We start from the raw sequence: 22,535 nt of genomic DNA on the forward strand, positions 1-22,535 counted from the left end.
GGACATGTTGCAGTAATCCAATATATGCCCTGCATACAGATTAAAAAGCAAGCCACTTGAAAATAACTCGCCAACTATGAAATACTTCTTTCATCATTTTCTGTGTACATATCCACTTACAGATGTTATTTTAAATTCCAAATGCCTACCAATATTATTTCCTAAGTCTGTCTCTGGGTCTATGATAGTCCCAGGACCACTGTGGAAAAGTGAAAATTCTCTAGCCCTGTGAAAACAAAATACAGTATAAATCCCAGGTTTCAGGAGGACACTTGCAGATGTATCCAATAAAGTTTTTTAAAAAAACATGATCCTCTGCCTCCAACAAATTTTCCTATTTTGAAAAAGTGACAGCAAAATATATGGATTCTGCCCTGCCCTCTCTCCCAGTATAATCCACAGTGAAACAGATTTACAGTAGTTTGTGCTGTTGGGCCATTGGATCTATAGCCATTAGGACTGCAGCAAAGTGGCTTTGAAGAAGAAAATTTTATTTGGCATCTATGCATATGTCAGTACCTCCTGAAACCAAATCTGTCTTTTTCTGATTGTGAAGTGGCAGCCACATGAGCCTGGAAAAGACATATATTTAAGTTGCCGCTGAAAGGTATGGTATGAGAGGCCCTGAGTACCCTGAATCACCTTTTCCTCTTCAAATTCAGCTTTCTGCACAGCCTGAAAAGTCATCTTGCTTCTGTCCTTAAAAATACTTGCACTGGTTGTGTTTGGGTTTAAGAAGAGACTTGGAGCTAATTAAAGAGTTTATTGAAATGTGAACAGGCTGCTTTCTAACTTTATTGAAAAACATGCTCTACCACTTTTAGTAAAAATCCACACTGGGCAATTAACAGGATTAAAACCAGGTCCCTTAGGAAGTAGTTTACATTGAGATTTGAAGAAATCAACAAGAATTTCTACTGCTGCTTTTCCAGCTCCTTGGCTTTTAACTGTTGGTTATACCTGTCAGAAAAAGAGAATACAAGTTATTTACTATTGCCAACATGTTCTGGAGAAGAAAAAAAAGACTGCATTAAATTAGAAATTAAATCTTTATTTGCTATATTGTTTTTCCTGTCAGTTCTTTAAAAACATGGATGATATATAGTAAACCCTATAGCTAAACTGCATTGATTTTAATTTGCTTGTAATTTAATTCAAGAGACAGATTTAATCACACATTCTGTTTAAAGAGGGCTACCAGATCTGGACTGCAAAAATCTGGACAACGACTAGATGGCAGGAAAGCTTTTGTATCTGCTGGCATCTTGTACGTGTATGAATTTTTGCTGCTCAGATCTGGTAGGCCCTATTTTAAATCAAAGTAGTTGGCATGTTTCATTCGTGCACATACATGGTTCTTTCTAGTAGCATATCTTGTTAGGAAAGTTCAGCTCCATATCGTAGTTATTTGAAAACAACAACTGCACAACCTGAAATTATTTATATCACTTAAGCCTGATATAAATAATAATTAATATGTAACTTCAAATACCAACATATTTGGCAAAGTAGAAACTTATATTACAGTGTAGCACGTTTAGCAAGATTAAGTCTCAAAATAAGTGGTTTCCCACTGCATTCTACTGAGATGTTTTTTTGACATCTCAATGTAGTCTATAGCCCTGAGATCTCCTGGTGGTCACTTATCCAAATACAAAAGAGGTCAAATCCTATTTAGCTTTTTCAAGATCTATCAAAATTGTCTAGCTATTGCCACCTGCTTTGATAGTACTATGTTACTAAACAGAATATGAGTAACACATACTGTATGTGATTATATTTATAAGAGAGTGACCAGCAGAAGAACCAGGTCAGCATTTTCCCAAGGACTTTTATGTTTAAGATGGGCAATGTTCAAGGCGAAGAGGATCAAAATAGCTGCTAACAAGTCATCAATTTGCATTATACAAGGGAAACAATGGGTTTAAATAAATTTAGATAACTGAAGTACTATGTACTGGCACCCTAAGAAAAATTGCTTCTATTAGATAAAGACTGTTATAGCAGGCTTTCAAAGATTGGCCTGCTAAAGGGACCACGTAATCCTATCCTGTAGATACAGCTGCCACTGTAGGGAACATAGCAGATGAGCTGAACTAAGTAGACCAGGAGACTGCACAATCAGAAATAATGCTTGTGTCCCTTACTGCACAATTTTGTTTTTGTCTTTTGAAAAAACACGAATTACTTTTTACACATTTCTAGTACTGACCAACTCCAACTTCCTATAATAATAGTTGGGAGTAGGGCTAGACATGAACATGAGAAAAATTGGTTGGGGGACTCCCATTTTTTTCTTTTCTGGTCCTTTAATATAGCCTTCCTTATTTTTAAATGTGTTAGAACTACAACTTTCAGAATTCAACAATAGCATTGGCAAAAATCCTTCTTAATTACCTACCTCCATATGCGGTACAGCTGAGAGCCACCAGCACAGCCAACGAAGAAATTAACAGTAAACAGACCCCAGTTTTTAGGAATAATTACTAGAGAATACCTTGACCAGATAAGGCCTGTTGAATTAGAAAGAAAATACAGATTTATTACCAATTTAATAATAATGATTGCCGTTTCATTCTCAGATTTTATCAAAACCTATTAGGGAACTTCAAACTTTTTCCATTTCAGTCTACTCTCTCTCCAAGTTAATTCAGTAATTACAGGATTGCTACTATTTCCCCGCTAGCTGAATGAAAGATTGCATCATTTAGAACCAGTATCCTAATCTTCTTCTGGTTTTATCAGTTGCTTTGCAAGTCTAGCATAAGAGAAGCATTTGTTTAAATGGCACATTAAAAAAACTCATGTTATTGATGAGTTCTGCTATCCAGCAATGAACCTGCAATCAAGTATACAGTTTTGGCTCACACTTTTACTAGCATGAAATGCAACAGAGGAACTAATGTTTGAAACCTGTATCCTATAACTCAGAAATTCACTGTCTGTAGTTACCCAATTGGCAAAATAACTGTGCTGTTTGGGGAAGAGAATCTGAAACTTTAAAACTAAGCAAAAGATGAAAAATCATGTATATAAACCAGTATGTCACACTTTTACATCAATGTACAAACTACAGTCAGTTTAATTTTCAAAACAGAATTTAGCAATATTGTTTACATCTCTGCTGAAACTCAACAATTTATATACAGGTAGACTTCGCTTACCAACTGCCTCAGGCAATGACTGTTCAAAGTTACAAAGGTGATGAAAAAATAACCAAAGTGCATTTACGACCTTCGCAGTGTCCCTCAGTCACATGATCACCGTTACAGTCAGTATGTATTGCCCTGTGCCTGACCGTTTTTTTCTTTTTTTCCCTCCTTGCAAAGCGGAGAAATTGGAGAGCAAGAGATTACAAGAGAGTAAGCAGGCATACAGGGGGGAATATACTGGCTGTTTGCCTAGCGCACTTGCGGCTCCCATCCCCAAGCGTGCTTGGGGCTTCTGGTGCTAGTGCACTTCTTTCAATGTGTATTCCCCACTGTGTGCCTGCTTACTCTCTTGTAATCCTTACCTCTCCAGTGAATGTAAATACAAACATTAATTCCCTTCTTGCTAATTATCCCAGTGCTGGGTGAGCATTCCAAAGGGTGGGGGAGTGGGGAAAAAAGAAAGCTGCAGTAAAATCATAAGCACAATTGTGGTCATGTGATTTCCCATATAGCAACTGCATCACTTGGCGACTGAGTTGCCAATCCCAATTGTGGTTGCTAAACGAGGACTACCTGTACAACCTAAGCAAAATTTCTACACTAATGTACTTCTGGCTCAAACATGTTTTTAGGTGTTCCTCTTAGACAGCCAGGCAAAGTTAGTAATTATATATGCATTTCTAAAATTTTATATTTCAAGCATGTGGCTTGAAAAACTTTCATGAAATAAACTGTCAGTTCAGTTTTGTCTTGGTATTCTAACAGAGTTGATGATTTTAGCATTTTTTCTCTATACTAGATAATTACAAAATGAGTACATACATACCTGTAGCCATTAGGACAGCAGACTGTGAAGTGCTGAGTTTTTCAGCTGGCCTAGTCATATCAGCCATTCCAGCACATACCAAACCCTGCAATACGGAATAGCTTAATTTAGTGTGACAGTAGAAGTATCTTCATTTTTTAGTGAATACCAAAGTACTATGGTTTATACATGTGATTCTCAAAGTATGGTCTAGGGACCCTTTCCCTTGTCCCTGAAGTCAAATAAATAAATATTTTTAAATTTCTCAGTTTTAATTTCTAAAGCAGTACATATTGATAGATATAACTCAAATAAACCAAAGTTATCTGGGGTATTCTATCATTTTTAAGAATGTAAAGGGACGCAGTGGCGCTGTGGGTTAAACCCGAGCTTGCTGATCGGAAGGTTGGCGGTTCGAATCCACGTGACGGGGTGAGCTCCCATTGCTAGTCCAAGCTCCTGCCAACCTAGAAGTTCGAAAACATGCCAATGTGAGTAGATTAATAGGTACTGCTTTGGCGGGCAGGTAACAGCGTTCCGTTTAGTCATGCTGGCCATATGACCACGGAAATGTCCACGGACAAACGCCGGCTCTTCGGCTTTGAAACGGAGATGAGCACCGCCCCCTAGAGTCGGACATGACTGGACTTAATGTCAAGGGAAACCTTTACCTTTACCTTTACCTAAAGGGGTCCTGAGACGAAAATGTTAGAGAACCACTGGTCTATACTATTCAGTTTGAAATAATTTAATTTCATGTACGGCATTTAGATAGCTGGAATTACACGTTCCAGTGCATTTTGAGTTGAAAGTTGGGTCAATGAGAAAACTAGCATTTGAGTGGTACATGATTCCATATTAATCCAATGGATTAGCATTAACTTGCTGGTATCAAATAAAACCAGTTCTGTCTGGGGCTGAATTTAATCTATATCCCCACATACACGTGTCATGAAAAACATTTTTTTTACAGATTAACTGTTCCTTCCAATGCCAGTGATTAATATTCTATAGAGGCTCGGTCACTTCTGTCATTTCAGTTTTCAACCTGCTTCTATGGTCCCAAGGGGGGAAGGGGCATGAAAAATGACTGGTGGTGGATATGCCTCTCCCAAACTGTCCATGATGGTCCTGACCCCAATCATGACATTGTAGATTCCCCTATTCCAATGGGCCAGAAAGTAGGAAGGGAAGTGACAGCTTCACAACCTCCTCTGCAGTGGCTGAGAGGACCGTAAGCAACCATCTCAGATGTTTCAGATTGTGTGCTGCTAGCACATAAAGATGAGTAAATTGTATGAGAGATGGGATTACTGGGTCAGCCATATTGCCCTAATAGGGCCATTAGGTTCTAACATAAGTGATCTATAGTGCTTTCCTTTAGTCTGGCTATATGACTAAAAAAAAGGTATTTTTAATATAGACTTTTGGGGGAATTCCATTGCATCTGAAGACTGGTAGAGATACCAACCAATACATTATTTCCGCTAAGTTCTCAGATGATATTTCACACAATGAGGAACTTTTTCTCAAAGATTGGGTTAATGTAGTCTTTGGTTACGCAGAAGAAAGTGCTTGTCTACTGGGAGACTTTCCAGTAATCCAAAGATTTTTAGTTACAGTTAAAATATATAACTGGCCCATTTAACACAGAAAACACTAGAATTATATATATTTTGAATTATATATATTTTGAATGAACCACCAAACCAACTTACCCATTTCATAACAGGTGCCCAAAAAAACACTGTTTTGGGACCTGGAAGAGAAAACTTTAGTTAGTTCCATAAAGCTATTAAATTCATTGCAATAAAACATTTTTGATCTGCAAGCCAGGAAAGAAACAAGTTATGATTAAATTTCTCTGAGTAAAACCTATGTGTAATAGTTTATCAGATATTGCAATTCACAAAGAATATCCAGGTTGCTGGAAAAAAGAATTGTGATGATGACAAAAAAGACATTTTTCCAAAATAAGTGAAGAAAATGCAGATTTTATTTGCAGAAAATAATTCCAGTGAACAATAATTTGTACTTACATAGAAACATTTCTTTATGGTAAATGCTTAACAGCAAACACTTGACTCTGGTAGTCAGCAGTATACCAATAAATAAGTGAATACAAATAAATAAATAATCTCCTACCCTGATATTAACCTTAAGTGTAGTTAACTAGTATGTGAATAGGGGATAGAACTATCAGAAGTGCTTTGAGTCATCAGAATTGGTGCGACAAGAACACACAGAAAAATTAACATAAGTAGACTTCAGAGAGCCAGTCTGGTGTAGTAATTAAGGCACCAGGCTAGAAACTGGGAGACCAGGAGTTCTAGTCCTGCCTTAAGCACAAAGCCAGCTGGGTGAGCTTGGGCCAGTCACTCTCTCTCAGCCATGCCGGGGAAGGGTGGTGGGGCGTAGACTTCTACTCACACAATGGAAATTCCCCTTTTCTATTGGATGCCATTGGATTCACTCAAACACTGCAGCCTCCAATATTTGGTACGGTAAAGTATTTAAAATGGATTCATATAGCTGCTTTTCTCCTAGGTCATAGAAGTTTATAGTTTCTTCTGTTTTCTAACACTAAACTTGTTCAAGCTGCTCTTACATCTTCATTTTCTTTTGTTATCCCATGGAGATTGTGGCTGTCTGTGAAGTGAAAAAAACCCAGAGTACAATATTGCTCACTGGAAATAATTTATCTGAAAATGATGGTTGAATATCTCCTAAAATTAATCCAAGGGATGGATGAATGTTTTGTAATAAATGGGTTCCTTTTTTGAAATGCCAGGTGCTGTAAGGAGAACTGCCTTTCATTTATGTATTTATTGATATATCAAATTTAGTCACCGCCCATCTCACTCAGAGAGTGACTTTCAGCGACATCCTTGCATACACCTATACCAGAAAAAGCCCGTATTAACTCTAAGTAAGTAGTTATGGATGTATAAAATGTATTGAACCATTCTACAAAACTGTTCTATTTCCTCTGGACCATGCCATACTGGGCAGTGAGTTTAGCATTTTCCAGAAGAAATAGATATAAGCATTCTGGATGTAGCAGATCTATTTCAGGGCTGGATCACACTGAGAATACCTCAAACCAATTCCAGTTTGGAGGATTTCAAGGGACAAGAACTGATCTTCACCTCTCTTTCAGCTAGAAAAATGCAGTTAATCTTTGCTGCCAGGCCCATATTCTTGTGACCAGAAAGATTCTAAGTCCAGCTACTATTTAGAAATAAGTAGAAAGTAGGTTTTCAGACATATTGTTCATGAATGTCCAAGGACCTAAGGACAATATGAGCAAAACAGCATACTCTAGTGTTTTAGACTATTTCAGTCTTTTACATGCTTTCTGGAGTTGACGAATGTTGAAATCCAAACTACTTAGCAGGCATCAGGTGGCCTCTCTTTTGACATGGGTTAATTTTTCTCTTCCTAGTGCTTTACCTTCTAGCATTTCAACTTAGCATGGCCATAGCTAGGGCGCACCACGAATTCTGGAAGTTGTTATCCAGCACATTTGGAAAGCACTAAGTTCAGTAATGTCATAGCGCATTTACTGTATCTCTGAATAGTGCATTTTTAAAAAACACTCTAATTTTCTGTTATCTTAAAGGTATTCTGCATAGGTAATATTTCACATCATTCTAGGGAAGTATTTGATAACTATCTTGTAAACCAAAGTTAATACTGCAGTGTACACTATTCTAACTAAATCTTTTCTTCGGAAAACTACTAACATCTAGTTGCTGAGATGTATTTTTTATATTCACTAGTAGGTGCAGGGACAGAGAAGATAACAAAGCTCTACTGAACCCAAGAAATATCCTCAATGAACAACTCATGGCAAACATGAGTATGTCCCTACATGAATAATAGAAACATGTTTTGTAATCATGAGGCTCTTGAAGGATATAGATGAGATATAAAGGTTATAGAAATTATTGTAGAATGAAGTTATATAGGCTAAATAAAGACTGTTGAGTCAGGTAGTTACATAAAGCACATCAGGCTTTGTCAGATTTTAGACTTTACTTTTCACAAGAAACTAAAGAACCAACAACATGAGGAAAAGTTGTAAAATAGTGATTTAGTAAGGTGAATATAGAATAAAGAGACGCGGTGGCGCTGCGGGTTAAACCCCTGAGCTGCCGATCGGAAGGTCGGCGGTTCGAAACCGCGCGGCGGGGTGAGCTCCTGTTGCTAGTCCCAGCTCCTGCTCACCTAGCAGTTCGAAAACATGCAAATGTGAGTAGATCAATAGGTACCGCTTCGGCGGGAAGGTAACGACGTTCCATGTCGTCATGCTGGCCACATGACCCGGAAGTGTCTATGACAACGCCGGCTCTAAGGCTTAGAAACGGAGATGAGCACCGCCCCCTAGAGTCGGACACGACTGGACTTTACGTCAAGGGAAACCTTTACCTTTACCTTTAAGGTGAATATGGAATAAAGAGAAATGTGCCTCTGAGCACATGTCCAGTACAGGATTTGGTTTTCAGAACAAATTTTCAGTACAAATTCAGTACAAACTTCAGCAAAGGATCGTTACCTTGTCGTGGTGCTGGAGCTTGAGCACCTCAGTGATGCCATGAGCTAAACCGTGAAGGGCCACCCAAGACGGGAAGGTCATGACAGAGAGGTCAGACTAAATGTGATCCCTGGGGAAGGTAATGGCAACCCACCCCAGTATTCTTGCCGTGAAAATTAAATGGATCAGTACAACCAGATATATGTCGGTATACCATCAGAAGATGAGACCCCCAGGTCGGAAGATGGTCAAAATGCTACTGGGGAGGAACAGAGGATGAGTTCAACTAGCCCCAGATGTGATGACACAGCTAGCTCAAAGCCGAAAGGATGGCTAGCGGCCGACGGTGCTGGTGGTGAACGGCAAATCCGATGTTCTAAGGATCAACACACCATTGGAACCTGGAATGTAAGATCTATGAGCCAGGGCAAATTGGATGTGGTTATTGGTGAGCTGTCAAGATTAAAGGTAGACATTTTGGGTGTCAGTGAACTGAAATGGACTGGAATGGGCCACTTCACATCAAATGACCACCAGATCTACTACTGTGGACAAGAGGACCACAGAAGAAATGGAGTAGCCTTCATAATTAATAGTAAAGTGGCTAAAGCAGTGCTTGGATACAATCCAAAAAATGACAGAATGATCTCAATTTGAATTCAGGGCAAGCCATCTAACATCACAGTGATCCAAATATACGCCCCAACCACAGATGCTGAAGAAGCTGAAGTAGAGCAGTTCTATGAGGATCTTCAGCACCTACTGGACAACACGCCTAAAAGAGATGTTGTTTTCATCACGGGAGACTGGAATGCTAAGGTGGGCAGCCAAATGACACCTGGAATTACAGGTAAGCATGGCCTGGGAGAACAAAATGAAGCAGGACATAGGCTGATAGAATTTTGCCAAGACAATTCACTCTGCATAACAAACACTCTATTCCAACTACCTAAGAGACGGCTTTATACACGGACTTCACCAGATGGACAACACCAAAATCAGATTGACTACATCCTTTGCAGGCCAAAGGTGGCGGACATCTATAGTCGGTAAAAACAAGACCTGGAGCTGACTGTAGTTCCGATCACGAACTTCTTCTTGCACAATTTAGGATCAGACTAAAGAGATTAGAGAAGACCCACAGATCAGCTAGATATGAGCTCACTAATATTCCTAAGGAATATGCAGTGGAGGTGAAGAATCGATTTAAGGGACTGGACTTAGTAGATAGGGTCCTGGAAGAACTATGGACAGAAGTTCGCAACATTGTTCAGGAGGCGGCAACAAAATACATTCCAAAGAAAGAGAAAACCAAGAAGGCAAAATGGCTGTCTGCTGAGACACTAGAAGGAGCCCAAGAAAGAAGGAAAGCAAAAGGCAACAGTGATAGGGGGAGATATGCCCAATTAAATGCAAAATTCCAGAGGATAGCCAGAAGAGATAAGGAATTATTTTTAAACAAGCAATGCGCGGAAGTGGAAGAAGACAATAGAATAGGAAGGACAAGAGACCTCTTCCAGAACATTAGAAACATCACAGATAAATTCCAGGCAAAAATGGGTATGTTCAGAAACAAAGATGGCAAGGACCTAACAGAAGAAGAGATCAAGAAAAGGTGGCAAGAATATGCAGAAGACCTGTATAGGAAGGATAACAATATCGGGGATAGCTTTGACGGTGTGGTCAGTGAGCTAGAGCAAGACATCCTGAAGAGTGAGGTTGAATAGGCCTTAAGAAGCATTGCTAATAACAAGGCAGCAGGAGACGACGGCATCCCAGCTGAACAGTTCAAAATCTTGCAAGATGATGCTGTCAAGGTAATGCATGCTATATGCCAGCAAATTTGGAAAACACAAGAATGGCCATCAGACTGGAAAAAATCAACTTATATCCCCATACCAAAAAAGGGAAACACTTAAGAATGTTCAAACTATCGAACAGTGGCACTCATTTCACATGCCAGTAAGGTAATGCTCAAGATCCTGCAAGGTAGACTCCAGCAATTCATGGAGCGAGAATTGCCAGATGCACAAGCTGGGTTTAGAAAAGGCAGAGGAACTAGGGACCAAATTGCCAATATCCGCTGGATAATGGAAAAAGCCAGGGAGTTTCAGAAAAACATCTATTTCTGTCTTATTGACTATTCTAAAGCCTTTGACTGTGTGGACCATAACAAATTGTGGCAAGTTCTTAGTGGTATGGGGATACCAAGTCATCTTGTATGCCTCCTGAAGAATCTGTATAACGACCAAGTAGCAATAGTAAGAACAGACCATGGAACAACGGACTGGTTTAAGATTGGGAAAGGAGTATGGCAGGGCTGTATACTCTCCCCCTACCTATTCAACTTGTATGCAGAACACATCATGCGACATGCTGGGCTTGTGGAATCCAAGGCTGGAGTTAAAATTGCTGGAAGAAACATTAACAATCTCAGATATGCAGATGATACCACTTTGATGGCTGAAAGCGAAGAGGAACTGAGGAGCCTTATGATGAAGGTGAAAGAAGAAAGTGCAAAAGCTGGCTTGCAGCTAAACCTCAAAAAAACCAAGATTATGGCAACCAGCTTGATTGATAACTGGCAAATAGAGGGAGAAAATGTAGAAGCAGTGAAAGACTTTGTATTTCTGGGTGCGAAGATTACTGCAGATGCTGACTGCAGTCAGGAAATCAGAAGACGCTTAATGCTTGGGAGAAGAGGAATGACAAACCTCGATAAAATAGTTAAGAGCAGAGACATCACACTGACAACAAAGGTCCGCATAGTTAAAGCAATGGTGTTCCCCGTAGTAACATATGGCTGCGAGAGCTGGACCATAAGGAAGGCTGAGAGAAGGAAGATCGATGCTTTGGAACTGGGGTGTTGGAGGTAAATTCTGAGAGTGCCTTGGACTGCAAGAAGATCAAACCAGTCCATCCTCCAGGAAATAAAGCCAGACTGCTCACTTGAGGGAATGATATTAAAGGCAAAACTGAAATACTTTGGCCACATAATGAGAAGACAGGACACCCTGGAGAAGATGCTGATGCTAGGGAGAGTGGAGGGCAAAAGGAAGAGGGGCTGACCAAGGGCAAGGTGGATGGATGATATTCTAGAGGTGACGGACTCGCCCCTGGGGGAGCCGGGGGTGTTGATGACTGACAGGAAGTTCTGGCGTGGGCTGATCCATGAAGTCACGAAGAGCCGGAAGCGACTAAACAAATAAACACACAAATTGCCTCCCACAACTTTTATTACACTGTGCTCTTATTTCTTTCCTCACTTGTTTAATTTCAGGTTTTTGTTTTGGCATGGTTAATTATTAAAAATGGAAAATCCTTAATTTACTTCAATTTAGATCAGAATATATTGATAGAAGCGTAGCTATATTCTGTCTGCCCTGATCCAGATAATTATGAATGCAACTTTGAACGAATAGTTGTTTTATAAGACTCATTCTTTCTAAATACACTTAAGAATTGCTACAAGTTATAAATTATTTTCTAGCAGGGTTAGTTGTTTTTGATGCCTTAGAGATGTTCTAAAGAGTTTTCTATTCAGAGAAGCTTTACAATAAACACACAGAAAACAGCAACTAATGGTTTTCTACTGCCAACACTTTTCACTGCATGGCAACCATCATGAATAAAAGGATTCACTACAAACAAGAACTTTTAATGTTGTGAAGAGTGCAAGGAACTTCTAGAATAAGAAATGGAAATGTTAACTGCAAATAATGTTTCACAAGCCTGAAGTAAAAGGATTTCTCTCCATTATTGCAGGTTATGTTCTAATCTAGGGGAAATGTCATGATATATCAAATTAGGCCATCAGACTGACTGTTCCAGGTTCACGGGGCATGGACTTTGAAAATATGTTTAAAACTGAACAGAAACTGACACTAAGAAGACTGTGTCTGAACAGTATCTTGATGCTGTACTGTAACCCAACAAAAACAATGATTCGCTGTGTAGCTGTTGAGAAAAGCAGTAATTCAATACAACTGCTAGTAATATAATGCATTTATACAAATGTATGGTGCAACTGGCTACACTTGGAATACTGAATATAGTGTTCATCACATTTCAGATATATTAAGATAGAGGTAGAACAGCTACTGAAATAACAACCAAAGTAATCAACAGGTTGAAGAAGGAAAACTATAAAGTTTGGGAATAAGGCAAATAATGGTTTTTAGTTATGATGGTTATGTACCATCTCTATCACCAGCATCAGCTTCCCTTTCAAAACCAGTTGCTGAGAAAGAAAAATGGTAAGGTGCTATCGTACTCTTGCTCTTTTTGTGAGTTTTCCAAAGACTGGTTGAGCCACAATAGGACAGATTGCTAAATGAAATAGGCACAGCTCTCCTTATATTCAAATACAATTCACAAGTGATTGGGAAAGGATCTTGTTAGTAATTTTTCTCTTCTTATGCACCCCAGCTATGACTGACCTGAAACAGTACACTGAAGAGATACTGAAGCTAATTTCTTATAAAAAAATGAAATAAGTTTGTTTTTATATAATTTTGTAATTATTGTTACATATACCAGATTCCCTTTCCTCCAGTGAATAAATCCAAAGGGGATTAAGCTAGAAATACAGCCTAATGTGATATCAACAAGAGATGAGGAATTAGTGCTTGGTAGTTTATAATATGCCTATAAAATGCAATAAAATGTCTACAGTCTAACTACAGAAATAAAAATTAACCAATCCCTAATTACACATAAACCAATCATTCAATGATGGCATCAATTCATGCCTGAAAGCTCTTTGAAATAACTCTCTTTGTTGTAATTTACTGAAAGTCAACAGTATGCACTCTGACTGAAGATTCCAAAGGGCAGATACACACACACACACACACACACACACTCCTTGCAAGCCTCCACCATTCTTACCTCATGGAACTGGGAACCACAAACAGGTTCTCCCAGGACATACAAGTCAGGTTGGATAAAACTGGCTGGAGAAGGCAGTCTTACAAGTACTCCATTTTCAAGCCATATAGCCTTTAAAGGTAAAAAACAGCAGTTTGACTTGCTCTTAGAAGCCCAAAGCAAAATAGCACAGGGCCAGAGCATAGGTGTTTGTGCTGACGAGTACCTGTCAACAACCATGCCATTGCATTTGAGACAAATTCAAATTTCTCAATGGTTTTCAAAGGCAGCCTCATGTAAAACACATTAAAGTGGTCCAAGTAAATGGTGATGGGGGCATGAATAACTGTTACAAGGTCCTCATACTCCAGGTAGGGCCACAACTCCTGTATCAACCAAAGCTGGGAAAAGGCATCCCTTTAATTAATAATACAGTTGTTGTTATTGCAGTATCTCAGCATTTTAGAACTGTGAACATGACAAGAACACCAGGAAAGAAAAGCTCTGGGTTTATTTATTTGCAGCAACCCCTAAGATAAAAGTAGCTGCATAATGGATGTGCCTAGCAACTGTTATGTTAAATATAGGTTGAAGAGGGGTTTTTTTCCCTTGCAACTTTTCCTTCAAAATAATAAGGAACATAAGCCATTGTCAGTATTTCTTATAAGGTCCTGACATCAACCATGCTACTATGGGGCAAGCACACCAGTTAGGACTTCTGAACAGGACAAGAGCTTGGCACTGATCTTTTCTGGCCTAGCAACTTTCTGCTACAGCTTAACTAATAGCATTCCTTCCCCAGGGAACTTTGAGTAGCAGCAATTCAAGACACATACCCTATATTTTTAATAGCACTGCAGCTTGTTCTTTGCCTGTATGACAATTTGACTTTCCATTTAGATGCCTTAATTTGCTCTTTATTGCTAGCAATAAAGATAACAGATCCTCTATCTGAAGCATCTATGTCAAGGAAGACAAATAGACTTTACATTTTTATATAGTCTTTCTTAATTCCTTGATGATTGTACTACTAAAAGCAAAGGATGAAGAAGTAGGTGACATACTTTTAAATCATACAAAATCTGTAAGATAAAATGTATTGGAACTTCAACATCTTTTTTTTTGTGAGGGGAAAGGGGGTTAATAAAGGATGGGGAAGGAGGTTACAGGATATTTCCCTCCTGCCACTGAAGTTGTAGAAAGGACACTGAAAAATCATATTGATTGTGACTCTTGCCCTATCCAGACATTTTACAGCTTTCCCCAACTTAATGCCTATCAAATGATTTTGGAGTACAACTCCTAGAACTTATTTATTCAGTTTATATGGTGGTCCACTCATGTAGCTGGGATGTAGATAGCTGTCTGGAATTCTAATCCTAAAACATTCAAAGGGCAGTAGCCTGGGAAGGCTGGTCTAGCTGTTTGCAAACTCTGTCTTCCAGACAAGAGGAGAGGTGAATATTTTGCAGAATTTCTTGGAAAAATTTAATGCCACATCCATTTTACCATCACTCATGCACTAGGCCTGTATATTTCTTTGTTATTTCTTTATTTATATCCTGCCTTTCATTACAGAGTTCAGGATAGCACTGACAGTACCTGGCCCAAGGTCACTTGATGATTTTCATGGTAAAGTGGGCTTGAACTTGAGATCCTCAGAAAGTAGCCGGATATTTGACACATCACATTTAGATCCTCTGATAAACCCTGCAATAGGAGGGCAAAGCGTATCCAAATGTAACGGAAGTAGAACTTTCTCACCGCTACAGTGCCAACTGTATTTCCTGGAAAGCTGTTTCTGGACGGCTGTTAACAGATAGGCCTTCTTCAAATGGACGTCTCCAGGACCTTACTTTTTCTTTTCACATTCACTCTCCCTCACACACTTACACGGATTACCTACAGTACTAAATTGCCGGCTCTTTCCTTTCTCTCCCCTCCCTCTTTTCTTCCAGTACCTGCCGGATGGTTATACACAGGGCGCAGCCGGGGCGGCAACATAAGCTCGATCTTGTCTAAGAAACGGTGGTAAGAAGCACGAAAACCCGCCATGGCAGCCGCCATCCTGTGCGTGCGGTGACAGCGGCAACTGAAGCCCCTAATTCAGCGACGACGACGCTCGACCTGCCGTCCTTCTCCTCCTCACACGGCCTGAGCAAAACCAGAGCCCGCCCCACGGACATAAGCCGGTGGTAGGACGAGCCCGGTTTGCTTCGCTCTGATTTGCTGCTGGAAGAAGGGGCGCGACTTAACAGCTGACCTTCACGCTATTGGACAGCTAGTCCTATTGACACCACCGGCTTTCTCTCTAGTGTCGTTAACATTAGCGAGTCAATTCTTGTCGGCTTTTTATGACGATCGTAAAGCGAGCGCTAAGCAATGACGAATGAAGCAACAATTATTTTCTATTATGGACCACGGGCTCCGGAAATAATGTCGACCTAGGATGCTTCTTTAGCCTTATTCACGAACGATGAGCTTGTTTTCAAAAGCTAGCCAGGGTCGACCCTGACTTTGCCACTGCCCTTTAACTCGTCTTGGCTTGTGTACACCTTTGAGCGTTCAGTGTACCGACCGCGTGAGAGAAGAAGGATGAGGCCTTTCAAGCGGCTGGCGGTTAGCTTGAACTCCATCCAGAAAGCCAGAACAAAATACGGCAGCTGCAAATTGCTATTCCTGTGCCCCCGCTTGAACTCTCGCGATGTCTCCAGTGAGCCGTTCCGTGCCTGGGGGCGGGATGGGGGAGGAGCTTGTGTTGCTGTGGCTGCCTTCCAAAGAGGCGACGGGGTTGAGTGGCGGCGGCGGCGGCGGTGGTTACGCGCGCGCAACGCGCGCTCGCGGTCTCCATGGTGAAGGCGGGGGAGGGGTGGCCCTCAGTAAGTGGCAGCGACTGATGTCGCTGGCGCCAGCGGTGGCAGATCCCATCCGCCTGGCCAAGCGCGCGGTGCCATGTCCCGGGACTGCTGCACCCACCTCCTGTGGGATGTGAAGAAACGGACTTTGGGCCTGGAGGATCCCGGCCTGCTGCGGAGACGGTATCTAGGTGAGGAAAGAGAAGAGGAGGAGGGCGGGGTCGGGGGCGCTGGGACAGCGGCGGCCCTGTGTCGATCCCCCGTGCGCCGAAGCCGTCGAGAGCATCGTAGTGGGGCGTCTTTTCTGATCGTGAACCCCTCCTCAGGGCAGCGCCGTGGGGTGCGTTTGAATGCCGAAGCGGGGAGAAGGCGAACGGACACCCAGGGTGGTTGGTAAAAACGGCTAGAAAACCTCGACCGCTCTAGCTCCCTCAATACCCCTTACCCATAGCAAGTTTTCTTGGGAAAGAAAACCGTATCTTCCGAACGCGAAACGCTGACTTGCAGTTTTTTCGGGCTGCTTTTAATTTCCTAGCCTTCGGCACATGTTGCACTTGGTCATGGAGCAGTTCTAAATTAATTGAACTGAGTTCAATTTAATCAAGTAGCGACTGAATTATGGGTCCCCTCTTCCTTCCCCATCCGCTGCCCTAAGAGGTCTTTTCAAGAACTAGCAAAGAGAAATCAACCGGGCTTAGTGTCGTTCGCTGCTTTCTATTAGCATGAGCTAAACAAGCTCAGGATGTACTTAACCCTTGGAAACATTTAACTCAAACGTTATGAGGCTCTGGCTTTCAGAGACTTGGAATTTTTTTTCAAAGATGTAGTATAAATCATTCCAAAATAATCACTCATAAAAAAATATGGTAGCAACTTCATTTATATGCAAAATAGATGCATTTTTACCTAAGTTGAGCCAATCTACAGTGGACTTTAAATGTGTTGGGCAGTGAAATCAAATCACTGTTATTTTTAATTTTATTACAGAGGACAAACCATATTCGTGTCATTAAATTTTCTGTATTTTCAGTGTGTGGTTACCGACTTTCTAAAACTTCTGTTTGTAAGAAAAACACTACTTTTAGTCAATTTGTGGGTGGTAGCCATATTAAATTATTTTTTCAGCTAATAACTTTTTTTTTGTTTTTAAAACTGCCCAGTATGGAAGGAGATTGTGAATGATTCCTGTGTGGTTTTGCTGTGGATATATTAAAATCTAGTGTTTTTGCTGTGGATATATTAAAACTTTAGATAGAATATAATTTATTAGAAGACTGATATTTGGTAGAAAAAAATGTGATTACATAGATTGGTACTCCTGACTTACCTGTCTACATCCAGGTGTACATCTGATTCCTCCTGAATTTTAGTGTGCCTACTATGATAAAAATGAATATCCTATTTCAAAAAATCAGGAGTGTGGAAATTTTATTAAAAGGTATAAGTTTAGTGAGCCTCACAAAAGATGCAGACTTCTGATTTTCACTAACAGACTGTTCTCCCATGGCATCCTCCTCCAAATGTATTAATCACATCTGTCAGAACTGATCTAGAGCTCTGTTAAAGCCACAGTCTTGTGGCTTATTCTCCTGGAAGTTGATTTGCTAGTAAAGTTGATTTTTTAAAAAAATCATCAGGTAGTGATTTCTCCTCTTCCATGTGAATTATGTCACTTAATATTGTGCAGAATTACAAGCTCATTGCCATCAGTACATGATTAAATATGTCAAAATTTATGTATATAATTGGTTGGAATTATTATGGCACAGTAATATCAACAACAATGGATATTAAAAGAGATAAATGACTAAATGGAAGAAGAAAACAAAAGCCAACTCTAGAAAAAGAAAAGATGGACAGGAAAAGAGGCACAGTTGTGTTATTGCTCCAAATACTAATTTTTTCTTGCATTAAAATGTGAATGCATTTTGATAATTTTCAAGTTCATTTGAAGAATAATCTCATCACTTTCCCATTTTAATTACAGGGAGTGATAGCATTATGTAATATTTTGGAAGGACCATAGCATGCTTATTGTTCGAATATTGTAGCTGAATTTGGGTATGAGTAAGTTTAACATGAGAACTCTTTTGTAGATTTGTTGGGTGTAAGATCCCCATTTAACTATATCCATTTTTTTCTTTTCTCTTACCTCTTTAATTATTTTAGCTTGCTATTTCTTTCTCCTTTTCTGCACTTTGTAAAATATTGCTTACCTTGAAAGAAATTGAGTAATGTCTGTGTGTATATGTAATTTAATAAACTAGCAGACCGCTCTCTCCCCAAGATCCATTTCCAGTGGGTCCAGGTGATCATATTTCAGTCACCTTAGTTAGAAATGCTGTATCTAAGACTAAGCAATGGTTTTCCAACTCCTCTTGGAATTCTTCCCATATTGTTACAAAGAAATAAGCTAAGACATGCCAGATATGGACTTGTTTACATTGGAATAAATTGGCCTTTATTCCAAAGAACTTCAAATTCTAAAGATACAGATATATTAGCTAGTTTCATAGGACTGTAGTTATTGTTTTCAGTTATAGTAGTGAGACCCTGTAACCACCCAGACCCTATAACCACCCAGAGTTGTTGGGTGTCAGGCTGCATATAAATTTTAATAATATTAATGAAAACTAATAAGCTCTCTTGCTCCTACCATTCCTCTGTGTTTTTTTAAGTAAACCTCAGACTTTCTCTATAGAGTAGATAGTGGGAAAGTATGTTTGCTGACAAGTGCTATTAGATAAATTAGCTGAGATGAATGCAGTTTTGAAACATTTAATTTTGTTTTAAGTGGACTATGTGATGCAGTATATTTAGAATTTAAAAGAAAAATACTTGTTTTCAGTGTGTGCAAATTAACCTAGCAATTAGATTTACAGCTTGAAAATAGTTGGTGGCTGTATATGAGGCATTTTGTGATTGGAACAAGTTTGCTGCTGCTTTATTGCTTAAGATTTTAGCTATTTTAGGTTAGTTTTTTCTGTTGTATTTTATGAATGACCCTCTAATATTTCTCTAAAGGGATGGCAGAACAAATAAGTGGAGAAAAAGTTGTTTCAGTAAACAGGTATGACCAAAGGTAGATTGAAAAGGTATCAAGAAAGCAGTTAGAGACATGCTGACCCAGGGACTTCCCACCGATTTTCATCAGGACTGCTCCATCCACCCAACCCAAGCATTCTTAATTTGATTTATTGTTTTGATTTATGTGCCACTTTTCTAATCAGAAAAGCACTTAAAGTGGTTTACAGTAAGAACATACACAGATGAAAAAAAGTATGAAGTAAAATATATACAGTAACAACAATATATTAAAACATAAAAATGGCATCTTCTTTCTACTGACACATATGAACCACCTGTTTAGCTGCAAAACCATGCAACATTTGTGCGTGCTCTCAAACATCAGGTAAAAAACTAAGAATACACTCTCATAGGAAAGCAGAGATTGTTTTTCTTGTGTTGCAATAATCTCTGGTAAGCAGTTAAACTTTTTTATTTATTTATAACTAATAGAAAGATGAAGATGCATCAGGTTTCTTGAGATAAAACTGGGTATATATAGCAGTGTACTTTTAGTATTGTTTACCGTGCTGTTAAAGCTTGCAAATTAGTTCTAAATTGCTTTTAAACTGACATGATTGCAGAGTAATATTTTGAAGTCATAAGGAGCAAGTATTAAATGTAGTCAGTGTTTCTCTTAAAATGTAAACTGTAACAGTTCAATAGTGGTATATAAATATTTAAAAAGAAGCAGATATCAAAGCAGATTAAGAAATGGATATAAAGTTTGGAATAATAAATGATTCCAGTCAGTATATATGTAGTCTTTATTGAACATGATTGGTACCAAAATACTTCAAAGTTGAGAGAGAGAGAGAGACATACACACTATATGTAGCACATTTTTAATATATTTGAGTGACCAGGTTCAACAGATAACATGAACCCATCTATATATGCAAGTTTGACGTAGAGAGTATTTTTTTAAAAAATTCAGTTGTTGATTCTGGATCAGCATGAATGAACTAATTTAAGAGAATATGTAAATATGCTTTTGCTGAGAAAGTGGCTTTATAAAAACATAAGGAACTAATTAAAATACATTTTTAAGAATAACCAAAGCGTACCTACCATTATAATCAGAATTTTAATTTCATGGCAATATTTCAGTATTTGATACAGGTTTATAGTCACAGAATTCCTTTTTAATTTTATAGCATTAGTTTGAAAGTAGCTCTCCAATGCAGTTTGAAAAAGTGTATAGGTCCTCTGAGAGGTCTTTGCTAAACATTGCATTTCTTACTGGATGACACTACTATTTGTTCAGCGCACTTGGGATTTGACTAGACTCTGTAATACATTTTTGCTTTCTCACATCTGCAAACACGTCATGTGAGGTTAATAGACAACAAGGTATATCAGAATATCGTTTAGGGTTTCAGTAATTGTTTTTGTTTGATAAATAATTTAGTCATTTTCATTAATCAAAATAAAAGGAGTATCTGGCATTTATATATAAAAACTTTATCCAGTAATATTTCAATTGAAAGTCTTTCAAGTGAGATGGTTGGTGACAAAATTTGAAATATATAAAATATAATACCATGCCAAACTATCCAGATTCTTTTAAATCTGTTTAAATTCCAGGCAGGGAATACCATGTACCAGTGTTTCATCTTCCTAAGAGGAGAGTTCAAAACATCATTCAACAACAGCCTTACAATTTGCAACTGACTAGGCCCTTGTGAAAGAAGGGGGAAAAAAACCTGTGTTGTACACTGAAGGGAAGTTATCTTTTTACATATCTTCTGGGCAAAATACCCTCTGGGGAGTCCTAACAGATTAAATAGAGTTTGCTTATGGATATAGCTTTTCGTTACAACCTCTAGGATCAGTTATCCATTGACTGACTGAGCTTTAAATGCCAACTCAGATCTTACGATCAGAAACGAAATATATTTAAAGCACTGGGAATATCTCTGGGAATTACACCTTTCCCTTGAAACACAAGATACATCTTGCCTCTGCTTTTCTCCATGTTGGGACAGTTGCAAGGATCTGCAGAAAGTCAAAACAGTCCAGCTGCATTTTAAAATACAAAACACAGATTGCATTTTTCAGGTCATATGGGTGTATAATTTTAACTCTGTATGCAATGACGAACAATGTGAAAAGGTGCAGAAAGGTGAATGAAAGTTCTGATCTGAGAGAGAGATAATCTGATTGATGACTGTGCATGTAGAGAGAATTACTCAGGCTAGTTCTCAGTTAGTAAACCCCTGAATGGCTGTACCACTATTGGGTCCTGTAACTGAATGCTCCTCCTGCTTAACAAAAAAAACCCCTTTATCCTTGACATTAATTTTCTACATAGAAGGATTTTTTTTAATATATGCGAAAGAAATTCAATCAAGTGAGTGTTGTATTGTGAGAGTCATACTTTAGTGAGGACTTTAATATAAGTCCTTGGGTTTATAATTTGCTTACTATAAAAATACTGATCTCTTGAGCTTACGCAATTGTTTTGTAAATAACATGAAACATGGGAAATAAGTATATTTCAAGAAAATTTAAAAGTTATGTGAGCACACTGCATTTCTTATATAGTGGAAATATTGTTTCCACTTGCAAGTTAATATTTTAAATCTAGTCTGTTGCTCTAATACTGTTTACTTCAGTTGAACATTCAAGTATGTGTAACATTATCATTGACTAAGCGGGAAGGGTTATATTTAGCTGTGTACTCATTTGGCTGTGTGGTATGTTTAAAAGTCCAATAAAGACTGCAAGATTGCTATAGACAAAACTGCTTTTCCTTACATAATAATGTAGTACTCATATGACAGTAAAATGCATCTCAACCATTAAAATTAAATAGATGGTAAGAATTACTTTAAAATTGATTAATTTATGTTAAGCTTTTAAAAATAGTGATAGAATAGTTGAAGTTTAGTAATTTTGTCAGTCAAGGAAACAGTGTCAGAATTGTCAGTTGCCAATATAGCTTCCTCCTAAAATATGAATTTTCTATGGAATATTTTTGGTTGAGCACAGCTGCTCTTTAATGAATAGAACATTACATAATGATTCACTATAATGAATAAATTAACAAATTCAGCAACTGGAGTCACATTATTTTGTGGGGTATACTATACTTATGCCAACAAATTGTGATGTACTTTGATCTGAAACTCGTTGTTTTAGCTCCAGAATCAATTGTTCAATGAAACAAAATGAGGAATAGAATCAATTTCAGAGGATAAATAACAAGTTAATTAGTTGCAATAGTTGTAGGAGAAAAATATGCAAAA

The 22,535-nt window shown here is 38.6% G+C and overlaps 2 protein-coding genes across 3 annotated transcripts in view; one reads left to right on the top strand and one right to left on the bottom strand.

The window, feature by feature from the left end:
- Positions 1–748: 748 nt before the first annotated feature.
- On the bottom strand, positions 749–15,556 carry MPC2 (mitochondrial pyruvate carrier 2). Its single transcript, XM_063305532.1, has 5 exons — positions 15,325–15,556; positions 5,676–5,716; positions 3,979–4,063; positions 2,402–2,513; positions 749–960 (listed from the first exon to the last, which is right to left on the bottom strand). Exons 1-5 carry the CDS (start codon positions 15,428–15,430, stop codon positions 915–917), a joined length of 390 nt encoding a protein of 129 aa, XP_063161602.1. The 5' UTR covers positions 15,431–15,556; the 3' UTR covers positions 749–914.
- Positions 15,557–16,182: 626 nt separating this feature from the next.
- DCAF6 (DDB1 and CUL4 associated factor 6) overlaps positions 16,183–22,535 on the top strand; it is a 63,250-nt gene continuing 56,897 nt past the window's right edge. Inside the window, exon 1 of one of the 2 annotated variants that reach the window (XM_063305533.1) lies at positions 16,183–16,409. In XM_063305533.1, the coding sequence (XP_063161603.1) occupies positions 16,316–16,409 (94 nt within the window). In that variant the 5' untranslated portion in view covers positions 16,183–16,315. The remainder of the gene's footprint in view (positions 16,410–22,535) is intronic. The other variant, XM_063305534.1, reaches the window with a different exon arrangement.

This window comes from Candoia aspera, chromosome 5, assembly GCF_035149785.1.
Source record: "Candoia aspera isolate rCanAsp1 chromosome 5, rCanAsp1.hap2, whole genome shotgun sequence".
Lineage (NCBI taxonomy): Eukaryota > Metazoa > Chordata > Lepidosauria > Squamata > Boidae > Candoia > Candoia aspera.

What these genes read in the sequence shown, in the direction of transcription:
- MPC2 (XM_063305532.1), bottom strand. Translation starts at nt 15,430, where the DNA reads ATGGCGGCTGCCATGGCGGGTTTTCGTGCTTCTTACCACCGTTTCTTA. An exon ending in GGGCACCTGTTATGAAATGG is followed by an intron (nt 4,064 to 5,675) that starts GTAAGTTGGTTT and finishes TCCGTATTGCAG; the next exon opens with GGTTTGGTATGTGCTGGAAT. An exon ending in CAGCTGTACCGCATATGGAG is followed by an intron (nt 961 to 2,401) that starts GTAGGTAATTAA and finishes TTTTTCTGACAG; the next exon opens with GTATAACCAACAGTTAAAAG.